Here is a 25,766-nt window from a genome sequence, read left to right as displayed (position 1 = left end):
ACACCTACTATGTACCCACAAAAATTAAAAACTAAAGAAAAAGACATAGCTGATACACTTTCTTAACACTAAGTTTTCTTTTTGCTGGAGATTAATAGGGAAAGTCAGATAGCTACTTGTGCTCAAGTTGATGTTGCACAAAAATGTCAGAAGCTATTAGTAAACACGCACTGAAGTGTTTAAAGATTTATTTTTGTTGTTGTTCTTCTTCTTTGCATTGTTTTGTATTGTTAGAAGGACTTGTATGTCTATTATCAATGAAAGGTTCTTTTTCCCTTTATGGATTATATTTTTAATTAGATCAATTGGTGAATAGAGCAAGTTGAGTTTATAAATAAATTTTTTTCTCTTTTTTCCTTAACTTTTCAAACAATACTTACTGAATAAGGCATCCTTTCTCCATGTGTGATATTTATTATCTTGTATCCTCAATTCTTACATATACTGGGATATCGTTCAAGAAATTATTAGTCAATTTCAATGATTTATCTGTCTCTTCTTTCCACAGTAATAAATTGTTTTAATTGTTTTAGATTAATAGTACATGTATCCCGATATACCAAGGCCAATCCCATAAATTGTGATTCTTTTCAGGAATTTATGCTCTGTCCTCATCTGCTGTTGCTTCCAGAGAAATGCCACAATCATTTTTCAAGTTCTTCTCCATATCCATAACAGCCTCCCCAACAATAAAAAATCCCTTTGAGGTTTTATTAAAATAGGATTAAATCTACAAATTAATTTAGTAAGAACTAATATTTTTAGATGACAAGAATCTACAAATATCTTTCAATTATATTCAAATATTATTTTACATCTCTAAGTAAATTTTGTTAATTTTTTGCTTGTCTGATATATTTTCAGTCAGCATTATTTCAAGCTGCCTTATTTTTATAAAGCTATTATAAATGAAATATTTTTCTATTATATGTTCTACTTGATTATTGCTAGAAAACAAGAAAATTATTGGTTCCATTTAATTTTATTTAGTTATCTCATTTCTGGCAACTTAACTGAACTCACTTTTTCCTTGTGAGAACTAAATTTAATTCTCTTGAATTTTCTGGCTATGTAATCATATCATGTGAAGATAATGATAACATTTTCTCCTCTTTTCCAGTAGCTATGCCATATATTACTGTTACATATTAATGCATTGGCTGCACCACTTCTTGACTTTCTGAAAATTTCAAACAGCTTCTCTTCTGAAAATTCTCAAAAATAAACGGTTAGTGACAGAGGTCTCTCTCTCTTTTACATCTTGTTGTGAATATGAGTTCCCCGCTGGGAATTTTAAACTAATTATAGCAACCAGCAGCAGATTTTTCATCTTGCTAACTGAAATCGGAGACACTCAAGCATCTCATAAATATCAGTTTTATGATATTAAAAACAAAGTTCAGGATAGTACATTTAAGACTAATTGCACATTAGTTTCCTGCTTGCATAGAAAATGCAAATTGATACATACATTTAAAATAAAGATAACCAACTTTTTTTGCTTTGTTTCATCTATCCATCCATATATCCATTTATCTCTTGAACAAATATTTTTAAAACTCTGTGCTTGAAGCAAAGAAATGAAAAGTATAGTCCCAACCCTACAGAATCTTATCCTAGCCTTATTAGGGATGCATCATTCTGCTCATATAATTGTGCCCCAAATGTTCATGGCTTGAATAGATGATATCAAGTGAAAATGTATATACTTATTAAGTTCTCATTATATTCTAATTATAAGCTCCTGAATTAAAATTTGTTCCTTTGAGATAGACACACCTGTGACAGGTGAGTAAAAACAAATACCACTTGTGGATCCCATTCATTCATTACCAAAGACCTCTCCAGTTTCTTGTATTCTTATCAAGGTTTCTCAGATGAGAAATGTTGGAAAGACTGCAGGAAAATTAAACATGTTTCAAATTTACTAGTTTTATCACTCATATAAAGAAATTATTTAGTTAATTCTCTCTTTGTAAAATAGCAATATATAAAACATCTCATTTGAGACAGTAATGTATTTATTAATACTTATTAATAAGTTCTTATTAATACTTATTACAACACAATGTTGTATTGTATAATGTTCTTTGGACCTTTACATTCCGGAAATGTGATTTTTTTTTTTAGGAATTTTCAATACAATTTTTATTTATTTATTTATTTTTGAGACAGAGTCTCACTCTGTTGCCCAGGCTGGAGTACAGTGGCACGATCTTCACTCACTGCAACCTCCGCCTCCTGGGTTCAAGCAGTCCTCCTGCCTCAGCCTTCCAAATAGCTGGGATTACAGTCACGTACCACCACGCCCAGCTAATTTTTTTATATTTAGTAGAGGCGGAGTTTTGCCATGTTGGCCAGGCTAGTCTCAAACTGACCTCAGGTGATCTGCCTGCCTCAGCCTCCCAAAGTGCTGAGATTACAGGTATAAGCCACCGCGCCCAGCCCAATACAAATTTTTTAAATATGTAAAATTTTAACTATTAAATGTTGCTGAGTAAGAAGCATTTAGATATTTAGATTAAAATGTTATAACACTGAATGGTTTCCAAATGTGAAATGTTAATATTCCTTTCTCTTTGAGAAATAAACTATAACTTACACATAAAAATCAAAAAATATAATTATTCTCAATTTTTGAAGCGTGATAAAGGATTTTGATGTATTATGATTGAAAAGTATTTAATCTTTCTGAAAATAACTCATGAAAGTTTTGACTGTAAAAGTTTCAATTTAAACAAAATCCAGTGTTATTAACTTGCTCTGTCTCTAACGTGGCCATTGAAAGGCATTTGCCTCTATTCAGAAATTTTAAAAAATCTAAACATCTGATTTGAACTTGTGTGTTGACATCTTTTGACCCTAAACCTACCCACCCCTCCACTCTTCCCCCTGCCGCTCTTTTATATTGGATCATATAGTTGTAGGGATATGAGACCCTCTAAACTTCCAAATTTGCTTTTTCATTATGGTAGTATTTTCAGTAGTATTTTCATAAATTTTTAACAAAAACAGTCAATGTGATGGATTTCTCAAAGCAAGACTGAGTCTTGTTGAATATGAGCAAACACAACTGAAACCCAATAGATGCTACTTTTCAGCAGCAGGAACAGCCCAGGCACTCTTGGGTGGCCCTGATTTCAAGTAAATAAGTCAGTGTTTCCAGCCGCAAAGGTGACACTAAAACCAGAGCATACATCATGACCGTTTCAGGCATTTAGATGCGGAGAAGTATTATTTTCTTCTCCAAAAAGCGTGAGTGATTCAGATGAAATCATCAACCTTAATGAACCTTTGCTTCTGCTGCAGGGTTAACAAGCCAAACCCCAATGAGTCACAAGCAGCTCCCTAAAGATCCCTCCCACGGCGAGGCAAGAAACATGATTCTTGGCATGTCCAAGGTAGAAAGCACCTTGGAGACCCTGCCTTTCAGTATCTCAAGTTTTTCCACTGAAGCACCCTTAGCGCAGAGCAGAGTTAGAAGAATTGACAGAAGAAATCTGCTGAATTATCCACAAAAGTCTTTTAAAGCTTCCCTTCTACTCTATCACGTATCTTTGCCCTAATATAAAAAACACATTTTAAATTGCCTACCACTTCAATTATTTGACTTTTCTCTTTAACCCTCATCAGGTTTTTAAGTAAAATGAAGGCTTTCCTAGGCTGCACTGTGTTTTCCTTGGGCCACGTAGCCACTCACATCTGAGTTTGAAGACTGCAGCTTGGTCCAGAGTTGTCTTTTAAGGTTGGGTAGACTGAGGACTGGACAGGAATTGTGACTTACCTTAAATCTCCCAGCTAGCAGGTGACTGTGCAGGAACCAACACTCAAATCTTCTAACTCCCAGACTTACCCATTTTCAAATAAACAGTTAGGCAATGAGGCTACCCCCATATGGTAGCCAAATGTATTTCAGAGAGCCTTCACTTTTTACATTTTCCCACTTTGCAAATAGGAATGCTGGTTGACCTTTTGTTCTAGAAACTGTTTAGAACCTCATGTGCTGTGTTTTTGGTGGAACAGGAGAGCTGAGCCAAGTATCCGTGAAGCATCCATAATCTACCTACTGACTTGCACATTCACTCACTCTTGGTAACTAAAGTGCTTCTCTTTCTAAAGAAAACCACTGGGGAAGCCGAAATCATCAGTGAAGATACATAACTGTGAACATGATTGTTTAGGAATGGATATGATCTGAACTCATTCATGTTTACAGAGAGTGTCAAATTGAGAACTAGGCAGATTCACCTACTCTACAAATGACCCTGAGGCAAATTGGTTGAAGAAATTAGATCTGAAAGATTCTTGGTGGAGAATTTTGAGCTTTTATCGGTATATCCATATTTAAAAGGAGATAAAAGAAGACAAAAGAAAAAAATTATTGCAAGGCTGACAGAACAATTGGATTAAACATCAGTTCAATTAAAAAGGACTAACAGATAAATCTTTTTTTTTTTTTTTTTGAGATGGAGTCTCGCTCTGTCGCCCAGGCTGGAGTGCAGTGCCTGGATTTCAGCTCACTGCAAGCTCTGCCTCCCAGGTTCACGCCATTCTCCTGCCTCAGCCTCCCGAGTAGCTGGGACTACAGGCGCCCGCCACCACGCCTGGCTAGTTTTTTTGTATTTTTAGTAGAGATGGGGTTTTACCGTGTTAGCCAGGATGGTCTTGGTCTCCTGACCTCATGATCCGCCTGCCTCGGCCTCCCAAAGTGCTGGGATTACAGGCATGAGCCACCACGCCCGGCCCCAGATAAATCTTTTGAAGATAAATTTTGACTCCAGTTCTTTAGAGAAACTAAGGTGACCTTGATGGACGGTGGAAAGAACCATGACATGTGAAATTCCTTGAATAAAAATTGATTGACTTTAAATAATAATAATAATAATAAAAAAAACTGCCAGCTTGGGGACATGGATTTTTTTAAATCAATTTTCTTAGAAAATATTGGAACTACTATTTGTGAAACTGGGTGGAACCTTGGAATGCCTGTTAGCAGGCTTGCTGGGAAATTGGTTGTAGCAACCAGCATAGTGAAGAACTCATAGTCAGACGTAATAAATATTTGCTGCTGATGAGTCATTTGTACTGGAAAAAGTGAAGCAGACAGGAGTATCTCCGCCAAATGCTGCAGGTTATCAGAGTGGCCGTAACCACAATTTCCATGAGTAATGTTGCCATCTTCTTACCATGGCCTGGTAAGGCCTTCAGGAATGATAATGCCTTATATGAGTGTTCTGCTTTAAGTCTTCCAAATCTTCCATAGACCGTATGTAGACAGAATCTCAGGACAACCTGGTAGAGAGGAGGAAACTGCAGTTTCGAGTTCATTGGCTTGCCCAAGGGTATAGGGTTGTATAAGCTGTTTCTCTTGACTCTTAGCAGTGTGGATTCAAGTAAGCAATTATTTCTCATTTAGAGGCACTCTTTTGTTAAATGCTAAGTCAGTCATTTTGATTACCACCACCAAGACATATTTCAGTAAGCAGAACATCATTTACATCTGCACATACAGAGGGTTTCATTGTAATCATAAAAATTATTTTGTATTTATTTCATTGTTAGTTAAAAAGAGACTGTATTGGCAAAATAATACTTTAAATCAGAAATCATTACTGCATGGCGATTTTCTTTTTCATGCATGCCTTTTGGTTATTGGAATATGCAGAGAGCATGAATAGGTAACCCCGTGATAATCTGCATACCAGTAAAAGGTATTATTCAGACCCTACCTTTTTTTTTTTTTTTTCCTCTCATTTTATCTTGTCAGGTTGGGTTTGATTCAAAGTCATTGGTTCTCTTACAGAAGGAGGTTAGACCAGTCTGAGGAACAAGGAGCATGAGAAGAGCAATTGAAGCCTGCATGTAGGAACTCAGATGATAAAATCGTTTTGGAAAATAATGAACAAGTAACTTCAGAGCTTGTCTTGAGGGTGGCATCACAGGTTAGGCCAGGTTATTAATTTTCCAACTCAGCAGTATGCCTCTCAAAAAACACTTACAGGGAAATGGTTATGTTTTTGAAAGAAATGCAATTGGCAGAAGGGAATGGCGGAACTGCATGGAGTCCACAGGCCAGTGGACCTGGGAGAGCAACACTACTTCCATGTAAATAAGAATTGTGTATCTAAGAAAATACCCAAAAGATACAGCTAACAGAACAGAGTTTAGTACACCAAAGTCGATGTCTCAAGATTTCTTGGTTCATTTGTATGACGCCACAGCACCCACCCTCTACCTCTTTGTTTCAGTCACCCTGGGTTCTTGTTGGAATGGCCCAGGGAGCTCCGTGTAAACAATGAGCACAGGTGCCTGTGCACGGTGTGCTCCTCAGATTTTACATTTTGCTCCTCCATTCACAGGATTTAGGGGAGCACCGGCCCATTCCTCAGCTTCCCCTTCCATAAAATGGGAAGAACCACGTGTGCATCTCAGAAGTCGCTCGCGCCCAAGGGCAGATCAGTGACTGTGTTTTTGCCTTTCTCCCCATTTCTCTGTTGCACTCCTCAAAGTGGTGGCCCATTGTTACCATGGAGACACAGCACAGGGTGACCTTGCTTAGAAATAATGACAAATGGTGGTGGTAGGGAAGCAGAGCCCGGTGGTGATGAGCCTCTGAGGAGCACCCCATCTGGACAGAGAGGCAACAGAAGGACCTGTTCCCGAGTAAAGGAAGGGGCAGTAGGATGCAGGATTTCAGGAAGCCTGCCTGATGCATTTAGCAATAACATTACCTAATAACTCGTGGTGTCACATTTTTACAGAATGTGTAAAATGCTACAGGGTTTTTTTTTTTTTTTTTTCAATTCCTCTGAACTGGAGGCTTTAAACACAGTAAATATTTGTTGTTGGTTTCAATACCTAGCAGTTAGCTTAATTTCCTGAAAGATAAGAGGAATTGTTGACTCATTCGTTTCTGTAGGCTACTTCATACTTGTGGTTTGAGTCATTGCTCTTCGATGGCGATTTTTCAAAGTATGGCAGTAAATTGATTTATTTCTTTTCTTTTCTTTTCTTTTTCTCTCTTTCTTTCTTTCTTTTTTCTTCTAGGGTGAATGAAATAACAACAAAACATAATCTTGTTTTAATAAATTACTCTCTTCCTGTTCCTCGATTACTGGGTTCTGCTTTTTCCGCTGAAGTCAAATAGTGAAAATTATATTTTGTTAAATATTAATAAAACCCCATCACCTGTGTATCAGACTCGGCTGCTATCTTTCCCACAGCGTTCAAATAAGTGAGTAGCATTCTGTGTCCTTCTGAGGTCTTCTGAACTCTTGGATCCTCCAAGCCACATATCCCATATCAGGTTCTGTGCTAGAATAATTGGGTTCTGCAAAAATAGTGGGATGGGGCTGGATTTGGAAAGAGTTTGGACAACTGGCTGGCTCTTTCTGGTATATTATCTCTGGCATAGGCTCAATAGACAGATCACAGATCCCAGGAAGGAGACCTGTGGCCACTGCCTCAAGAGCCCAGGCCAGAGGAAGGCCTGGTCTCTGTGACCTGACTTCAGAGATGTGTTAACCCCCGAGGCCAGAGGAAGGTCTGCTCTCTCTGACCTGACTTTGAGATATGTTAACCCCCAGAGTATGCAATGCTGAGCGTTCATGTGACTCAAAAATGCAGTCTTTCCTTGTGAGAGAATGCCAGAGCCAAGGAATGGGGCCTCTTGGAGCTTAGCCTTAATGAGAATCATGTTCTCATCTTCTCAGACTCTGAGTAAACTTTTCTGCTGATGGCCTTCAGGACCCAGCACTACCCCCATTCAAGTTTGAGACCCTCCTCTAGGTCTGGGACCACAGTATCTCCCACCACCACAGCATGGAGACTGGGCCTGGGTGCGCTGGTGAAGTCTCGGTGCATAGTGGCATTCTCTATATATTCTGTGCTAGGAGAAGAGAACATGTAAAGAAGAAGAATGACACCTCTGGGGGACCAAGTCCTCCGAACTTGGTCCTTTTCACAGTCTGGGGCATAAGCATTCCAAATCTACCTCCCCAAGCCTTTTCACTCCTGCACCAACCCCTCAAGGCGCTGAGTGCTATAGGCAGACCCTGCTACCTTTTCACCCTCCCTGAATCCCCTTTTGTGCTCCCTCCTTGGGTCTGGACTCGGGAGCAGGAAGAAAATGGGCTCCACTCATGTCCCCCTTCCCCCGATTCAGATGCTCCTTTTAGATCCCACGGCTCAAAAGGCCTGCTGACAAATCTAGGCCAAACTCAGCCGAGCTGGTAAGATTTCCAGAAGAGTTCCTAAAAATACACTTCTCCTTAAATCAGCCTTGCCAATCACTGTACAGTCACAGAACTTTAAGGACAGCAGTGACTCTAGATATTGTTGAGGCCTCTCTGTTTTAAAGCTAAGAAACTGGAGTCCCAGCATGCTGAAATAATAGCAACAACAGCGGTTGAGAAAGATTTCCCATCCCATCAAGAAGATGGAGCAGAGCAAACCATGAAGGCGAGCACAGACTGTAAGCTCTGTGGTGTATTCATTCGTTTATTTGCTCATTCATTCACTTGCTTACTCAGCAAATATTTCTTCACTGCTCACCGTATTCTAAAGTTAAATGTTGCCCTAGATGTTAAGGATACAGACAGACCACCCCCTCACAGACATTACAGTCTGGTTGAGGGAGAAAATGCATAGATAAACAAGTACGTACGTGAGTGTCAAATAATGATAAGGACTTTGGAGTGAAATAAAGCGGGGTGAGCCAGAGTGAGGAGGTAAGACTGATGCAATATTACATCAGGAAAGACTACCTCATAGGCTGACCTCCAAGTTACGTGACTATCTGGGACAAAAGTATTCCCAGCAGAGGGAATAGCGAGGTCAAAGCTCTAGGGCAGGATGTCCCTGGCTACTCAATGAGCAGTCAAAGGCCAGGATGGCTGGGGGGAGTCAGAAAGTATGGGGCCAGTCACCGAGGTCAGTGTAGGCCGTCCTAAGGCTCTTGACGGTCCCACTCTGTGAGGTGGAGAGCCATTGGAGGTTCCTGGGCAGAGATGTGACATGATCTGATGACATTTTCAACGGGTGCCTCAGGATGATTTATTGAGATGTGGCTGCAGTGGGGTAAGGGTAGAGGCATCAGTAGACTGGTGAGGAGGCTTTGCACTAATGTTGTGGGAGAGAATGCTGGCTCCAAGGCAGGGGGCCAAATGCAGCTGGTGAGGAGTGGTCAGACTCTGGCACCATTAGGAATGTGGAGCTAGAGGCATCTGCCATTGGATCAGATGTAGGGTATCGGAGAGAGGGAGGAGGGAAGAAAGAAATAGGAGAAAGAAAGAACACAAATGTCACTGTCTAGTGGGTTTTAAAGCCGTAAAACTGTACAAAAGAGTGCACTGGAAGCCATAAAACTGGACAAGAGAGTGGTTAAACAGAGGCCTGGTGGATTTTGCAGCCAAACTGCCTATGTTCCAGCCATTCCTTCTCCTCCCCACCTTCTCCATCCACAGATATGCTAACCTCCTTTTTATTTTAAATTAGCACAGGCCACCAGGCATAAACCCTTTGATCACTCTGATCTTCATTATCTTTCACTTTAAAAATGTTATCTCAAATGCTTCTCAGTCAGTGTTTGTTCTGAGCTCTTCAGGAGTCTTATCTTGCCATTGAAGATGCTAACCCCAGCCCAGTAATCTGTGGGTTGGCTCTCCTCGCTGCTATCCCCAACACTGTCCAGCACCTGCCTTTTTCTTCTCCTCGATACCTGTGTGCATTCTTATTGCACCTTCTCTGCAGTTATTCATTCTGATAGAAAGGAAGCCCCTGGGTTCTTCTCTCCTGTGCACAGCACATGTGATTAAGATGTGCTGAGCCCGTGATGGATACAGACCCTCTCGGTGGGGAGTATCAGCCATGCCCACTTCTGACATCATTCACTGCTGCCACTTGGCATGTGCACACTCACACACGTGCACACACATCAAGAAATTTAACAGTACACTCAGAAACAAATCGCAAGATCACAGATAAAATTTCCAGCCAGGAGAGAACAGCCCTTTAATCCACCTCCTCAACTGCCATTGCCTCCATATGTATTAGCCTCATACCTCAGGCCTTTTCGTTGTTTTAAATTGTCCCATCTCCAAGACCTTGACCTTTGAAATTGGCAGCACCCTTTTTCTGCCTCTGCTTTCCACTGGTCAAGGGTAGATGGAGAAAGCATAACCATTCATCTCAGAATAAAGTCATGCTCTTTTGCTGAAGTTGTGCCTCCTGGGCCACCTGAGATTCCCTGCCTTTCTCTCTCCCCGCCGTCTTCTGTAACTGCCCATTGAGGATTTCCCACACTTCAGGCGCTGGCTGGAAGGCCCCAGCACCACTTTTGCCGCAGGTAGATTTGACTGAGACGATCAAGGCTGCAGGACTGAAGCTGACCCGGTTTCATTTCCCACTGTCTAGCCAGGCTGCATCCCTCACTTCTCACCTTCTGTGGGTCCTGTGAGTGTGAAGTGAGTGTCTCATTTCCTCGCTGAGGCTGGGCCTCCATGGGAGCCGGCCACCCTGTCCTTCTCCCCTCTTGAGGCCAGTGGCTGCACACTGGCCCATGCCTCTACTCTGCCATCTCCCCGAGCTCCTCTTGTCCGGTTTTTCTCCTTCCATTAAAATGAAAGAAACGTGGGAAGGGTCAGGGGAGAAGAAGGTTATCTCCCACCCTCCCGGGGACTTCAGAGAATGCACTCTTAAAACTCTCTCTACAAACCTGAGGTTCTGAAAGGGTAACTGCTCAGGATCCCACAGGCACCAAAGCATCTCTGACTTCAGAGCTGGGAGTGCAATCCCTGCCTTGCCACACACTGTTCTTGCAGCAGCGAATGCTCCAAATTCTCCAGGCACTGAGTGCCTCCTTCCCCAGCTCCGACAGCATCATGCCACCCCCCTTGAAAGCCAGCAGGGACTTCCCCCTCACGACACCTAGCCACCACAAATTGCCCATGTGCCTTGATGTCTCCGTGGCAGTGGAGGCTTTTGGCTACTCCCTCCTCTTGAAACTCTGAACGTTTCTCCCTCACTGTTGCATTATTGGAAGGATCTTTTGTCGCTTTCTTTTTCTGTGGTTTGCCTTACTCCTCTTCCTTTTTTCACCTCCAAATCACTAAATAAACTGTCCTTGATCCAGTCCAAGCCTTCCTGTCTTCTCTCCTAGATGTATACAAATAAATCCCTTCCTCCTCGCTTATTTTTCCATTCCATGATTTTAGCGGCCATTTCCAAGGCCATGAACTCCAACTCTGGATCCATGCCCATCGCTTCTATACCCGTTTCTAGCTGCCTTCTGCTTTCTCCTGGGCAGAGCTTTGATGTCCTTCTGCACACACAGGACCCACATTTTGAAGTCCTCCCCTTTTTTTTTTTTTTTTTTTAATTATTTTTTTTTTTTTTTTTGAGATGGAATCTCGCTCTGTCCCCAGGCTGGAGTACAGTGGCGCGATCTCAGCTCACTGCAACCTCTGCCTCCTGCGTTCAAGCAGTTCTCCTACTTCAGCCTCCCAAGTAGCTAGGATTACAGGTGTGCATCACTGCACGAAGCTAATTATTTTATTTTATTTTATGTTATTTGTAGAGACAGTTTCACCACGTGGCCAAGGCTGGTCTTGAACTCCTGACATCAGGTGATCCACTCGCCTTGGCCTCCCAGAGTGCTGGGATTACAGGTGTGAGGCACTGTGCCCAGCCTTACTTTTCTTTTTTAATTATTAGACAGTCAGTATAATCAAATTTTTCAAGAATGCAACAACTGTGTAAACTGAGGTAAGATTATTCTTTAACTTGTTAGGAACTTCATCAGAAATGATTCAGCACTTTGATAAGCCCCGCCTTTTATCAAACCTATGTCAGTCTACATTTGTACCCGTTACATTCATTACAGTGCTGCAAACACACAGGTGTCAGCTTCTGACATTTCGTTCTGTCTTCTAATATGCTTGTGCCTTAGCATCAAAATTTTAAAATATATATTATTTATTGTATAAAATAGCTTTCTGTTGACATGTAAATTACTGTATTTATAGTTATGGCAATATATCGATTTTGTTTTTAAAAAGTGTGTCTGTTGGTTACACCATGATTTTCATTTGGTGATAATAAAAATTGTGTTACAAACATTTTGTCAAAAAAGGGGTTATTGGTATTTATAGGTAGGAGTGCAGGCCGATGAAATGGCCATTAGGCTGGTCACTGGAGAAAGAGAAAAAGACAAAGGTCAGCTGAAAGTGGTTCTGTCCACCCGAGGCTGTGGCCGGGGAAGGAAATCGAAGTTCTAACAAAGACTTCTCTGGGAATTCAGGGCTAGATTTCAGCTGACAGATCGATCATTGTTCTGTCTGGCCGCGGCCATTGGTTCCTGGACATCCAGGAAACCGGTAAGTGCAACGCAGTTTTCAATGGTCTCTAATACAATTGCTTTCATTTCTAATAAGAGCATCTCCTAACTGAATCATAAATATTTGGATAGAAAACACAGATGCAGTGAAAAACATAATTTGAATACAAATATGTGTTGAATAGATTACATCTGGCTGTAGTTCCAGGAATATATTTAGAAATTTTCCCTCTTTGAATTGAAGATGTGATTTCTTTCTCTACCCATTCCTGGAAATGGCAATGAAGAGAGATCGGAAATTTTTGCATGTTAAAATGAGCCCTGGATTTTATGAATTTTTCACTTGTACTTTAAGACATAAGATACATGAAAAAAAGAAAAACAGTTGGAAATTTCTCCTTTTGTTATTTTTATCATGAAACAAAGTTTGGCTTATCTGACTCATTGAATGGCCTTGGGTAACCCTATGTTTTATTTCCCTTATATGAGTATATCTGAAAGTATGTTCCGGAGGACAACGTACTATGTCAAATGAAGATATCATTGTCAGCCATGGTTCTTTCTCTAGTTAGAAGGAATGAATGTTTGGAGTTAGTTTTAGAAGACAATCTATCGAGGGCGTGTCCAACTCACATGCTAGGCAGGACTTCCTGGCTTGTACCTACCTTCAGAGAAAGAGCCTTTCTGCTTTTCTTTGACTTATACTTACATTGACTTTGGAGAAAATAATTTTTAGTAAAAAAGTTATTTCCACCTGTCATTTGTGTGTGTGTGCGTACATGCATGTGGATGTCTCAGGAACTAATGTTGATACAGATTAGGTACCACAGAGAGAGTACTGACAGTATACTACTAAATATATTTTGGTTGCAGTGCATGTGTTTATGGCTTAAGTGTTACTATCCCTTTGATGAAAAACAAGGAAACTGCAGCTCAGAGCAGGTGACATCACACAGCCATTCAGAGGCTGAGGGACTAGAGTCCAGGTTGGAAAAGTTGGTCTTGTCCTTCAACCAAGCAGAACATTCAAGGCACCATTTTATTTATATTTTCAATAAAGTAGGCCGGGCACGGTGGCTCGCCCCTGTAATCCCAGCACTTTGGGAGGCCGAGGTGGGTGGATCACTTGAGGTCAGAAGTTTGAGACCAGCCTGGCCAACATGGTGAAGCCCTGTCTCTACTAAAAATACGAAAATTAGCCAGGCTTGGTGGCAGGTGCCTGTAATCCCAGCTACTCGGGGGACTGAGGCAGGAGAATCACTTGAACCCGGGAGGTGGAGGTTGCAGTGAGCCGAGATTGTGCCACCGCACTCCAGCCTGGGCAACAGAGCAAGACTTCATCTCAAGAAAAATACATACATACATACCAATTTAAAGGTATCTAGAAAGAAAAACCATTAAAAAGATTCTCTTTTGCTACCTGCCTCAATGTTTTTCTTTGAGAAGTCAATTGAGTGCTCTATTCACTCGCATTTGCATCTTGTTCACATCTGTGTTTCCCTTGGTTCACCAAGCTTCCTATGGGCAGGCCCCACTTAGGAGCCTCTTCTCCAAGGCTGTGATTACAGGGCAGTCTTACACCCTCCTCCTGGAGGTCAAGTGGCTCTCAGCCCCAGTCCTTCAGCTGGCGGCTCCTCCAGGGCCCTCTCCCGCCCAGGCGTCTGCATCTGATAGGCTCAGGATGCGGCCAAGTCATTGATCAAGAGAGAGAGCACATTGAGAGCTATTTTAAATTAGGCTTCAGAAATAGAATGGGGACACTCCAACACTGAGCCACTCACAGGAAGGAAACATTATTTTAAAAAATATATATATTTTAAGAATTTAAAAATTAAAAATAGGAAACTCAGAGATTCCGAAAACTGGAAATAACAGAGTCAAGGAGACAAGGTTTCTTTCTTGTAATTAGATTTATATAAAAAAATTAAAGGCATCCTATAAATTACTTAATGGATAATGAGTTCTTGACTGTCTGACTCCGAAATAGGCTTGTTTTGCAAAGATCCTTTAATCAGCTCCCTAGGAGGCCAGTGTCTGGCAGGCAGCTGAAATATCATAGATGACCCGAAAGTAACCTGCAGAATTATTTTCCTTAAGGTGGTCTGAAATTTTGATCAATCTCAGTCTCAAGATTGGATATGATTGATGTTTTTCCCTTAAAAAATGTACAAACTATCTAGAAAGCAATGGCATGGAGGAGACACCTGGGGTCCACAGCCCTGGCTTGTCTGAGAGGCGTGGAATGGAGGAAGGTCACCTCCTTGCAGAGTGAAAAGCCAGGCTTTCCAAACTCGCCCTGCATAACTTAGCAGCTGCAAAAGAATGTGAGCGGCAAATTCTTTCATACAGTCAAAAGTGACTCTTTTCTGAAAATCTAACACTTAGAAGAGTTTTTAAATACATTTTGAAAAATGAAGTGTCATGTAAGTAAAGACCCTAAAAATAGCTTGGGATTATTTTGTAGAGTTGAACGGCACATCCTTTGGCATTTCAGAAAATACTACAGAACCTCGTTTCTTTCTTCTCGAACTTCAGTCTTGCCTTTCCTTTAAAGATGAGTCAAGCAGTGAACCTGGATATTCCTTAAATCACACGCCGTCTGGAGAGGATGGAGCACTACAAAGCAGCTCCTTCTGACGGCTGACCTGCTGGTCATCAGGCCAGAAGTCCCTTTAAAGTTGTCCTCTCTCAGACAAGCGTCTGTAAAACAAGGCCCCACCCACCCCCTCCAGAGGGCTATGGGTCAGTATCTTTCCTAATTCTCACAGAAGGAAGTCTTAGCTGAAACAAATCTCTCAGGTGTTTTCTGTGAGTCTGGCTCTGTTTTGTTGTTTTGTTTTTATTGATCAGAAACAGCCGCTGGGGGTAGCCCGGCCAGCACTCTTAAAATTGTTTCTAGGGAAATCAGTGAACTCAAAAGCCTGCAGGTAACTCTGGGTGGACATCTTTGTTCTTTCAGCAAGCAGCAGGATGCCTGGCACACAGAAGGCAAGGAATGCTTCCGACAGGGGTTTTCAAGCTTGAGCCTGCATTGAGACACAGATTGCTGGTCCTCACCATCAGGGTATCTGATCCAGGACCTTGGTGGGGGGGGCCTAAGAGTGTGCACTTTTCCCTTCATTCCTTTTTTCCTGGCTCCCTCCCTCCCTCCCTTCCTTCCTTCCTTTTGTTGAGACAGTGTGGCTCTTGTCATCCAGGCTGGAGTGCAGTGGCACAATCTTGGCTCACTGCAACCTCTGCCTCCCGGGTTCAAGTGATTCTCATGTCTCAGCCTCCTGAATAGCTGGGATTACAGGCATGCGCCACCACACATGCCTGGCTAATTTTTTTTCTATTTTTTGTAGAGATGGGGTTTCACTATGCTTTTCAGGCTGGTCTGAAACTCCTGACTTCAAATGATTCATCTGCCTCGGCTTCCCAAAGTGCTGGGATTACAGGTGTGAGCCACCGCACCGGGCTGAGAGTGTGCATCCCTAACCAGCTCCCAGCGGATGCTGCCACTGCCGGCCCAGGCACAACACTTTAAAAACCGCCCGACTAAAGATCTGGGCATTGAGGCTCATGGTGTGCATCCCTGGGGCAGCTCCCAGCCTCAGCCTACTTAGCAGCAGCAGGGTAAGCCAGTGGCATCTGCTGGAATTTTCCTATGGATAATACTGGAATTCCCCATTCAGAGCATTCTTCCTTTAGCTTAGAGTTTGGTTCTTATTAAAATGCAAATATTCCTTGGAGGAGGATCAGGAGCTCATTCAACAAACATTTGTCCGGTATATTCTGCATACCAGGCACTGAACTGAACCCTGGAGATTCAAAAATAATAGGCAAAGTGTATCAGATACCTGAGGCAAACCCTGTAGGAGTTTACCCTGTGGGGAGGCAGATGGAGATATCAATATTTACAGTTCTTGTGAATTAAGGAATAATGATACCTATTTAAAAATAATGACCAGGCAGTATTAAAGATGGGCTGTAGGAGAGGATGTCAAAAGGGAAAGGACGAAGGAGGGGGCACTGTTCCGGATGCAGGCCGGTGAGGAGGGCCTGCCGGAGGGTGGCTCAGCTGAACCTTCAGGCAAGCTCACATCCTCTTGCAGGAGGTGGCTTAGAAAGGCAGGAAGTTTCTAAATGCCTGAGGAGGAAGAGGAGAGGGCCCGCCAGAGAAATAATCGGGAGCAACTACTCCCAAACATTGCCTAGGTTCTGCACTGGAAGGAGCTAGTTAAGGTGGGATTGTTCGGGACATTGGAAATAAAACCAGAAAAGTCAAAAGAAGTGAAAGAAAGGGAAGCCGAAACACACCAGTGAGAGAGACTTAGACAAAACTGGAAAATAATGTGGGCAGAGACCCTGTCCCCAGTGCAGCCTAGAAACTTCTGGGAAAGGTTAAGGGTGCCTTGCCTATAATGGGGCAATGCCATTGTACATTATACATGGAATCTTGATGGAAATGTTACTAATTTCCAACATTATGAAATGCCCGGAGGTGCCCTCTGCAGACATGATTAACAAGAGGCCCGTCTGGGCAGATGAACTTGAAATGCCACCCCTTCCTCCCTGCTCATCCAGGGCACTGTGAATGGAAAAGCAGCTGCATTTCCACCATGCCCTCAGGGAAGCAGGCTCCCATCAGTGCTACAAGAGTATTCGAGCCCTGCTTCCCACCCAGGGTGACTGCTCGGCCCCAGAGGTGTTCCCTTCACTTTTGGGTGAGCAGCCGCTGAAGGAAGAAAGCAGGCTTCAGGTTTTTGTGGTGACACTTGGAAAAACCTTTCTGAGGGTCCCTTTGGTTGCAAAATAAAGGTGATGTGAGAAGTGAAGCCTTCTCCAGATAAGAGGTCCAGGTACCCCGATGCAGTCAGACCGTTGATCTCTAGGCACCTCCCTGCTCTCAGACTCTGTGGCTGGAGCAGATCTACGCCAGGTCTAATGCTGGTCATCATACGAAACTATTGTAGAGAGAGACGAAGCCTGATAGTAGATTTTGTTAATACAGATTGGTATAGTAACTTTTAAAAACCACAGAGTTCTTTTATATTTCCACTATAATCTGTCTTTCATGGCAGCAACCATGTACATATAGGCAGGAACTATTATCAATATTTAGATGGAGAAGGTGGGTCTCAAAGAAATTGGCTTGCCCAAGATTATGTGATGAGACACCTTGGCAAAGTGAAGGCTGGAAGCTAGTTCTTAGGACTTTCTACCACTCCCGGAAGTCCTGTTGACTAATAGAAGAAATGCAAAAGCCCTTAAGACAGCACCATCTGTAGAAATAGAATGTGGGCTACTTAGATAATTCTGAATTTTTGAGTGGTAAAAAGAAGCAGGTGAGATCAATTTTAATATTTAACCCAATATATTAAAAATAATAATTCACTATGTAATAACTGAAACAACATTAATAAGATATTTTCACATTCTTTTTTTTTCTTACAAGCCATGAATTTTTGAATCCAGTGTGTATTTTCTACTTAGAGCACATCTGAATTTGGATGCTAAATTTTCATTGGCAGTACTCCATCTGTACGTAGGTTTCATAAAATTTAAAATTAAAAAAGTAAATTTATATGCTCAACTTAGTCCAATCACACTAAAAAGTTTTCCAATGACTGAATCAAGGGTGACTTTTTAAAATTTAAATTCATTAAGAATAAATAAAAATTTAAAATTTAGAGTCTCAGTTGCACTTGCCTCATTTCAGGTGCTTGATTGATATGTTGCTGGTGATTTCTGCTTTGAACAGCACAGTCTAACACATGCCCCTTCCTCTCAGCAACTGGCAGGCTAGTGAGTCCAATATTCTATTAAGTCTATATGTTGGCATATCTCTCAGTCCCGTCTCTTGATGGCCATGCCAAAATGTGGTCCAGCGCATCCTTACCCTCCACTGCTCTTCTCTTTGGTGGACCCATCTAACCTAGCTCAAGTGGCTCTCTCCCTCTTCCCCACATCTGCCTGCCTGTACCCATTCCTTGGTACAGGTGCCTATGCTGACAGTAGCCATATAGCTTTTTGGAAAGGAACAAAGAATAAGCTGGGAGAAAGAGTGGATTCATGAGAGACTATGATAACAGTATGTTGTACCTGTGATATAATGCACACCTCTTTCCTTCCGAAATATCTTTGCTGTACAAGTGACTCTGGCCATCAGAAAGCTTGGGTACACCTGCTCTTTTTTGTTTTTTTTTGAGACAGAGTTGTCTGTGTTGCCCAGGCTGGAGTGCAGTGGCACGATCTCAGCTCACTGCAACCCCCACCTCCCAGGTTCAAGCAATTCTCATGCCTCAGTCTCCCAAGTAGCTGGGATTACAGGCGTTTGCCAGGCTAATTTTTGTATTTTTAGTAGAGACAGGGTTTCGCCATGTTGGCCAGGCTGGTATCAAACTCCCGGCCTCAAGTGATCGGCCCATTTCAGCCTCCCAAAGTGCTAGGATGACAGGCGTGAGCCACTGCACCCAGCCTACCCAACTTTTTAAAATTTATTTATTTATTTTATTTCTAAAAAAAAACAAAAAACAAAAAACAGGATACATGTGCTGAATGTGCAGGTGTGTCACATAGGTATGTGTGTGCCATGGTGGTTTGCTGCACCTACTGACCCGTCCTCTACGTTCCCTCCCCTCACCCCGCAAACCCCCAGCAGGCTCTTGTATGTGATGTTCCTCTCTGTGTCCATGTGTTCTCAATGTTTAACTTCTACTTATGAGTGAGAACATGCAGTATTTGGTTTTCTGTTCCGGTGTTAGTTTGCTGAGGATGATCACTTCCAGCTTTATCCATGTCCCTGCAAAGGACGTGATCTCATTCCGCTGCATAGTATTCCATGGTGTATATATACCACATTTTCTTTATCCACTCTATTGTTGATGGGCATTTGGGTTGATTCCATGTCTTTGCTACTGTACATAGTGCTGCAATAAACATAGGTGTGCATGTGTCTTTACAGTGGAATGATTTATAGTCCTTTGGGTATACATAACCAGTAATGAGACTGTTGGGCCAAATGGTATTTCTGGTGCTAGATCCTTGAGGAATCACCATACCGTCTTCCACAATGGTTGAACTCATTTATATTTCCACCGACAGTGTAAAAGCATTCCTGTTTCTCCACAGCCTCGCCAGTATCTATTATTTCCTGACTTTTTAATAATCGCCATTCTGACTGGCATGAGATGGTATCGCATTGTGGTTTTGATTTGCATTTCTCTGATGATCAGTGATGTTGAGCTTTTTTTTCATGTTTGTTGGCTATGTAAATGTCTTCTTTTGAGAAGCGTCTATTCATATTCATTGCCCTTTTCATATCCTTTGTATGTTCATATCACTTTTTGATAGGATTTTTTTTTCTTGTAAATTTCTTTAAGTTCCTTGTAGATTCTGGATATTAGATCTTTGTCAGTTGGATAGATTGCAAAAATTTTCTCCCATTCTGTAGGTTGCCCATTCACTCTGATGATAGCTTCTTTTGCTGTACAGAAGCTCTTTAGTTTAATTAGATCCCGTTTGTCAATTTTGGCTTTTGTTGCAATTGCTTTTGGTGTTTCTGTCATGAAGTCTTTGCCCATGCCTGTGTCCTGAATGGTATTGCCTAGGTTTTCTTCTAGGGTTTTTTATGGTTTGGGTTTTAAATTTAAGTCTTTAATCCATCTTGAGTTAATTTTTGTATAAGGTGTAAGGAAGGCCATCCCGGCCTTTAAAAGCCAGTTTATCTTAAAGACAAATAGGGCATGATCTCACTTAGAGGTTTTAAGTGTTCTCACAACTAAAAAATGCTAAGTATGCATATGTTAATTAGCTCAATTTAGCTATTCCACAATGCATACATATTTCAAAATATCATTTGTACATAATCCATACAATTTTTGTCAATTCAAATAAATACTTAATTTTAAGCAAGTGTATCTTGGCAGAGTCTGATCATCTGAATTCTAGTGGGATTTTCATAGTAAGTTGAAATGGGGATTCTCCCAGGGGGAAAAAATGTATTTCTTCCAGGGAGAATGAAAAAGGCTTCTTACCTATAAGTAAGAATAAAAATGTACAGCATTCACTGAACTGCATTGGAAACATAGCTCCTGGAGAACTTTTAGGAACATCTGAGTAATTATTCATACCATGTATGCAACAGTACCTATGTTTACCTCTTTCTTTTCCTTCATGGGAGCCCCTGGGAGAGACTCTGCTGCCTTTGGGGTTCAGCATCTACCTTGGGGCCTGCTACTGAGGACTTGGGGACTCTATGTAATATTTTTCAAACACTAAGTGTGTTCAGCGCATCATTTGAAATACCCTTGTCACTGGTGCCTCATCTCCCTTGATGCAGGCAGAAATGTGTCCTTGTCCTTTGCTTTCCTCATCCTTTGTTCTCCATGGGAGCCAGAGGTACAGGTTGAGGTAATAAAGATACAAGTCCAGGCTGGTCTATAAAACCCAACCCATATTAAATTTGGTTATTAAACTCATCTTCTTAAGCTCCCTAGCTTAAGCTCGCTGATATTAGCTTCTGTGAACACAGCGTTGCCAAACAGACATGCAGGAGCCTGCCTGGATCCCTCAAATATTTTATAATTGAAGTTTGCTATGTGTCATAGCTTTCAAGATTGTCAACTTCCTTAAATGCACATGCAATTAGAACTCATGCAAACACTTTTATTCAAATGTAAAAGAATTATTGGGATGAAGTAGCATTTCCTACCAGTCCCAAGAGATGTCCTGCTTAAATAAATGTTCCATCATCAGATAAGCTTGAGACACTATTGTAGCTTCTCTCTTATAAGGGACCCATCAGACACAGCAGCCAAGAAAAGCCCTGTGGCAGGCCGGATGCGGTGCTCATGTCTGTAATCCCAACATTTTAGGAGGCCAAGGTGGGTGGATCACCTGAGGCGAGGAGTTTGAAAACAGCCTGGACAACATGGTGAAACCCCACCTCTACTAAAAATACAAAAGTTATCTGGGCATGGTGGTAGACACCAGGAATCCCAGCTACTGGGGAGCTGAGGCAGGAGAATCACTTGAACTCAGGAGGCAGAGGTTGCAGTAACCCAAGACCACACCACTGCACTCCAGCCCGGGCGACAAGAATGAAACTCTGTCTCAAAGAAGAAAAGAAAAAAAAAAAAGAATAAAAAAGCCCTAATGCAAGGAAGCTCCTCTGGCTTGGTTTACCCAGGGTTAAATAAACTTAATTGATTTGGGGACATAATTTTTCAGGGAACACTTGTGAACCACTTTTAAAAATTACTGCTCTGTGGGCTGGGCACGGTGGCTCATGCCTATAATCCCAGCACTTTGGGAGGCTGAGGTGAGCGGATCACCTGAGGTCAGGAGTTCAAAACCAGCCTGGTCAACGTGATGAAACCACGAAACCCTGTCTCTACTGAAAATACAAAAATTAGCTAGGCGTGGTGTCAGACACCTGTAGTCTCAGCTACTCGGGAGGCTGAGGCACAAGAACCATTTAAACCCAGGAGGCAGAGATTGCAGTGAGCCGAGTTTGTACTACTGCACTCCAGCCTGGGTGACAAAGAAAGACTCCATCTCAAAAAAAAAAAAAAAGAAAAAAAAAAAAATATATATATATAATATAAGCTATATATTTTTAGCTCTCTGAACTTATTTGATACCTGCCAATTTAAAATAATATACTTCCAGTCTTCATTAAGTTCTTCTCAGGTATAAATATTTTAGAAAGACATCAAGGCTCAGCAAGTATGTAAGGTCATTTGTGGCATATCCAATTTATGAAAATAATCAACTTCTGGACTCTAGTCCTTTATTCATGCTTATCCCAGTAACTGTAATTTAATGTTCAATGATTTCATAACCCTTGAAAAAGTTAAAAGAAACTGAAGGTGCTTATTTTAGACATCTGAACTTACTGACTATATTTTTGTTGTAGCCATGTGTTTTAACTCCAGCATTCCATACTATAGAGCGTTTTTAGATTATGACTCAGTTAAAAACTAAACTGAACTCAACTAAAACTAATTTACATTCCTGGCATTTAGTTATCAGTTAAATTGGTCAATAAATATTTCTTGAGGGTCTAATATACACCATAGACTGAGGCCCTGGGAATACAGAAATGAAAACTACAAAGAATAGCCTTTGCCCTGTGAATGCTTGCAGAGTAAATAGGAAGATAAACATTAGGTAAGTCATGGTGGTGAGGAAATATTGAGACACCTGAGAAAAAGTATCAAGAGGATCCTACCTACCCATCTCTAAGTCCACATCTCTGTAAACTAGGAAGAACATAAAGAAGAAAGAGCCCACACTTCATCCAAAATGACAATATCTTTATTACATAGGAGGGACACATCCCAAATAATTGTTTATAGCGCTCCCAACAATAAAATCGATGGCCTAAATGTGAAATTAATTGGAAGCCACAGTCCTAATACACTGTTTTGGCGATTAAGCACATTAGATGGGATTGTTTCAGAAGGCCTAATTATTGTGTCTGCCACACTCATCTGTTTGAGTCATTCCTAACTTTTGGACTGCTGCCTAGACAATTCTGCAATACGGTTTCCGTTGCGTATTCTTTTTTTTTTTTTCTTTAATGCATAACTTTTCTCACTGTAGTCAAAGCTCAAAGCTCTAAACCATGCTTTTGCAAATTCTAGATAAGAGTTCAAAAGTTCGTTGAAGTGTTGATTCATTGAGTTTGCATAAAGGTTGATATTTCATTTCTGTTTTGCAGGTTTATCATTTAGAAGTGCCTGTGTGAAGTCACTTTTGCTGGAAACTGCAGCCTGGGAGCTTTCTTTGTATTCACATCTCGCTCTTCTGTCAAGTACACTTTACCCTGACCTTACGAGTGGATGAAGATACCTCAGTTGTCTGACTTTGCCAATTGCTTAATTTCAGAATTCAAAAAGGGGGAAGAAAAACATCCTGCTAAAATATGAACATCTGAGTGTCTTATTTTCTAACATCGTCAATAGCTGTGAGCGTCAGCATTAAATATTCTCCCAAGGAGTGCCATGAAATTGAAGTCACTTTATTAAAAACAGGTGTATCTGCAAAACAGCCAAGAGACTCAGACGTTGAAAGCCAGAGATGACACTGAGCGTGCTTTTATTGTGGCCCGCCATCTTCAAGTGGGACGTATTGATTGATGAGTGATTGCCTGTCCATAAACTCTCATCATCCTGCTCCCTGGATTGGACTTCACTAAGCAATTTATCACTCACCTTCAGACTTACATGTGGGAGTTTTCACAACAGTAGTTTTGGAATCATTAGAACTTGGATTGATTTCATCATTTAACAGAAACAAACAGCCCAAATTACTTTCTCACCATGGCTTTGAACGTTGCCCCAGTCAGAGATACAAAATGGCTGACATTAGAAGTCTGCAGACAGTTTCAAAGAGGAACATGCTCACGCTCCGATGAAGAATGCAAATTTGCTCATCCCCCCAAAAGCTGTCAGGTTGAAAATGGAAGAGTAATTGCCTGCTTTGATTCCCTAAAGGTAAGAGAATGCGTTTTATGTGTCATTTCAATACCACATTGGACTTGCAAGCAGAAGGCTTTTCATTGCACTTTTACAGAAGTTTAAAAATTGCTTTTAGATTCTGTTTTCTTGTTTGTGGTGACTGTTGGGAGATTTTCACTCAAATTTTTTCATATCAGGCATATATAAATTTTTTACATACCCATGTTTAAATTAAAAATACATGATGATGTATTTCTGGCCTGGCATGACATTCATGTACCCAAGAGTTTTAAATCAAAGTCTGGCTTGTGACAACTGAAGATAAATATTTTATCAACATTTGATCTTCTGGAGGTTATATAAAGGTGAAGAAATTGAATGTGTCACTTTTAAGTGCCAGTTATTCTGACTTAGCTCTTGAAGAGTTTTCTATTCTTATGGCCTTTTTTTTTTTTTTTTTTCTTGACCGAGTACTTCCTAAAACCCTTCTTTGAAAATGTGTCACGGCTAACAGAAATTATTAAGTACACATTCAATACTCAATACTTGAGAATCTACTTCATGTGAGTTATATGACAAAAGAAACTAAAGTGATTCAGATGGCACCCTTGATGAGCTTACTCTCTGGCAGGGAAAATATAGCATATCAGCAAGTATCTACAATGCAAGAAGAAGGGGACACATGCCTTGTGGGAGGAACAGACAGTGAACACATTTCTATGGAGTCCATAGAAGAGAGCTGGCTTCCAACAGACTGTTTCAAGACACGTTTTTGGAGATTCAAGGCATCTGAGTCGTATACTGATTTGGGTGGAGTTAGGAAGATAGAGAGAATTTAATGAAAGGTCTAGAAGTGGCATGAGTTAACCCATAATGCTGTGGAGTGTATTCAGCCCTAACATTATGAATCTGAGATTGTCTAGGGCAGTCCTACAGGCATAATAATATTGTTTCCAGGAGCAATAAATAAGGCACATAGGTTAAAAGAGCTCAGTGTTTACATCTCTGCAAGACTTCAGTTAAGTTTACCAAATAGTTAAGAAAATTGTTTATCAATGGTCTTGACATGATTTGAGAAATTACACAGCTGTTAGTTTACAAAATAGTGACCCTAGCCTATTCTTGAGTGTTAGAGAGACTGAGTTGTCCTTTAGGACAATTTTGTCTTAAGTAAAAAATTATGTCTCGTAAGACATAAATCAAAATTTATAATTCTTATAAGACTTCAAACTGTATATTTAAATTTTAATATATATTAAAGGGAAAATTTGTCAATACACTCAAACCAGGAAAATGTATTTCTGACCCAACAAAAAAGTATTTTAAGGGTAAAATTTTGACAAAATAGATCTGTAATCTACATCAATACCTACTCCTATTTTATTCCTTTTTATCATAAAAAGTTTATTAGACTAGACTTTAAAATGATGAATTGTTTTACCTAAAATGGAAATGAATAGATGGATAAATCACAATTCATATGAACTATAACAGTACAAGCATAGTTATATATTAGTATATTTTGCCTTTAGTAAAAAAAGTAAACCAAGTCTGTATTTGCCTCTGTGATTATCAGCAATAGAAACATTCACTATGAAAAAGCAGTGCAGGCCGGCCATAGTGGCTCATGCCTGTAATCCCAGCACTTTGGGAGCTGAGGTGGGCGGATCATGAGGTCAGGAGTTCGAGACCAGCCTGGCCAGCATGGTGAAACCCTGTCTCTACTAAAATACAAAAAATTAGCAGGGCATGGTGATGCGTGCCTGTAATCCCAGCTACTTGGAAGGCTGGGACAGGAGAATCACTTGAACCCAGGAGGCGGAGGTTATAGTGAACCGAGATTGCACCACTACACTCCAGCTTGGGTGATAGAGCAAGACTCTGTCTCAAAAAAAAAAAAAAAAAAAAAAAAAAAAAAGCAGTGTAGATTTAAAACTAGATCATAAAAGCTTCAAGATACGAAAACAGGTCAGTGATGATAAATT

At 40.9% G+C, this 25,766-nt stretch overlaps 1 protein-coding gene across 4 annotated transcripts in view; it reads left to right on the top strand.

Annotated features, from left to right (window-relative positions):
- The window catches only part of MBNL2 (muscleblind like splicing regulator 2), a 172,539-nt gene that overhangs the window by 28,646 nt on the left and 118,127 nt on the right, over nt 1-25,766 (top strand). For all 4 annotated transcript variants that reach the window (XM_023218042.1, XM_023218045.1, XM_023218046.1 and 1 more), the window contains exon 2: nt 23,043-23,817. In XM_023218042.1, coding sequence (XP_023073810.1) covers nt 23,644-23,817 — 174 coding nt within the window. In that variant the 5' untranslated portion in view covers nt 23,043-23,643. The remainder of the gene's footprint in view (nt 1-23,042; nt 23,818-25,766) is intronic.

The sequence above is a fragment of the Piliocolobus tephrosceles genome, chromosome X, assembly GCF_002776525.5.
Source record: "Piliocolobus tephrosceles isolate RC106 chromosome X, ASM277652v3, whole genome shotgun sequence".
NCBI classification, from domain to species: domain Eukaryota; kingdom Metazoa; phylum Chordata; class Mammalia; order Primates; family Cercopithecidae; genus Piliocolobus; species Piliocolobus tephrosceles.
The sequence above is the reverse complement of the archived record's forward strand: the minus strand, read 5'-3'. Positions and strand labels throughout refer to the sequence as shown.